This window comes from Myotis lucifugus, unplaced genomic scaffold, assembly GCF_000147115.1.
Source record: "Myotis lucifugus unplaced genomic scaffold, Myoluc2.0 scaffold_686, whole genome shotgun sequence".
In the NCBI taxonomy this organism is placed as follows: domain Eukaryota; kingdom Metazoa; phylum Chordata; class Mammalia; order Chiroptera; family Vespertilionidae; genus Myotis; species Myotis lucifugus.
In genome coordinates, this window is record NW_005871734.1 from 273,477 (window position 1) to 274,582 (window position 1,106).

Here is a 1,106-nt window from a genome sequence, read left to right on the forward strand (position 1 = left end):
GCCGCTGACAGCAGAGGAGGCAGGGCCCCCAGCCCCAGCCTCTCCCCCAGCCGCCCCGGGGGACAGGGCTGCCTCACCTTCCTGAGCCTCACTGTCCTCATCTGTAAAGTGGGGTCTGCGTAGGAATAAGCAAGATCAAATGCTCTCATGTTCCCAGCACCGTGCCCGCAGAGGAGGTACACCGGTTCGAGCCGAGTCAGAGAAAAGGGCCACGTGGCCTGAAACGGGGGCTCACCGAGGGCCCCAGGGTCCCTCCCCCCGCCCGGACCTGCCGCTGTGTGCACTGCGGGAAACCCGAGGCTGCAGCACCTCGGGCTCCTGAAGAAGGAACAAGGACCGCAGCTCCCGGGGTGGGGAGAGAGCAGGGACCAGGAGGCCCACACACTTGCCCCTCACATGCAAGGCTGCCCTTCGTGGGTGAGCAGTGGCTCACCACCGCCCGCCCCCCGCCCCACGTACAGTGATGCCGTCGCTCGCGCCGGTGGTCAGGTAGATGTTGTCGGGGTCCGCAGGCACGCCGCCGTCTCGCCGGGTGATGTAGGCAGCCACGTCCTCCCGGATGCAGTTAACGCCCTGGCTGGCGCTGTAAGCCCCTGTGAGACACCCAGCTACTCAGTGACCATGGCCAGTCGGCCATATCCCCACACGCAATTAACAGAGGAGGGGGTTTGGGGGGGGCTCGGTGGGGCCCGACTCCCACTGCTCTAAGCTCTGGAATCGTGGCGAGCTGTTGAGCCACCTACCCGGGCCTCAGCCACCGACCCTCTCATGCATCCAGCCACCCACTAACCTACCCACCCACCCTCTGTTCTCCCACCCACCCACCCACATATCCACCCAATATTCGCTGAAACCTAGGCTTCTAACCAGTGAAATGGTGCCCGTACCTGGGTCACCTGCCCCCTGGGGTTTATACACAGCCTGTGACAGTATCAGTCATGACAGCTGGGATTGCTATGTTTTTAAAAAATATATTCGTATTGATTTCAGGGAGAGGGAGAAACATCAATGATGAGAGAGAATCATTGATTGGCTGCCTCCTGCACGCCCCCCACTGGGGACCGAGCGGCGACAACCCAGGCATGTGCCCGACGGGGAATCGAACC

The 1,106-nt window shown here is 62.4% G+C and overlaps 1 protein-coding gene across 1 annotated transcript in view; it reads right to left on the minus strand.

Moving 5' to 3' along the window:
• Positions 1 to 1,106, minus strand: part of GPT2 (glutamic--pyruvic transaminase 2) — a 21,103-nt gene that overhangs the window by 9,094 nt on the left and 10,903 nt on the right. The window contains 1 exon segment of the mRNA XM_023746479.1: positions 460 to 593. Within this exon segment, the coding sequence (XP_023602247.1) occupies positions 460 to 593 (134 nt within the window).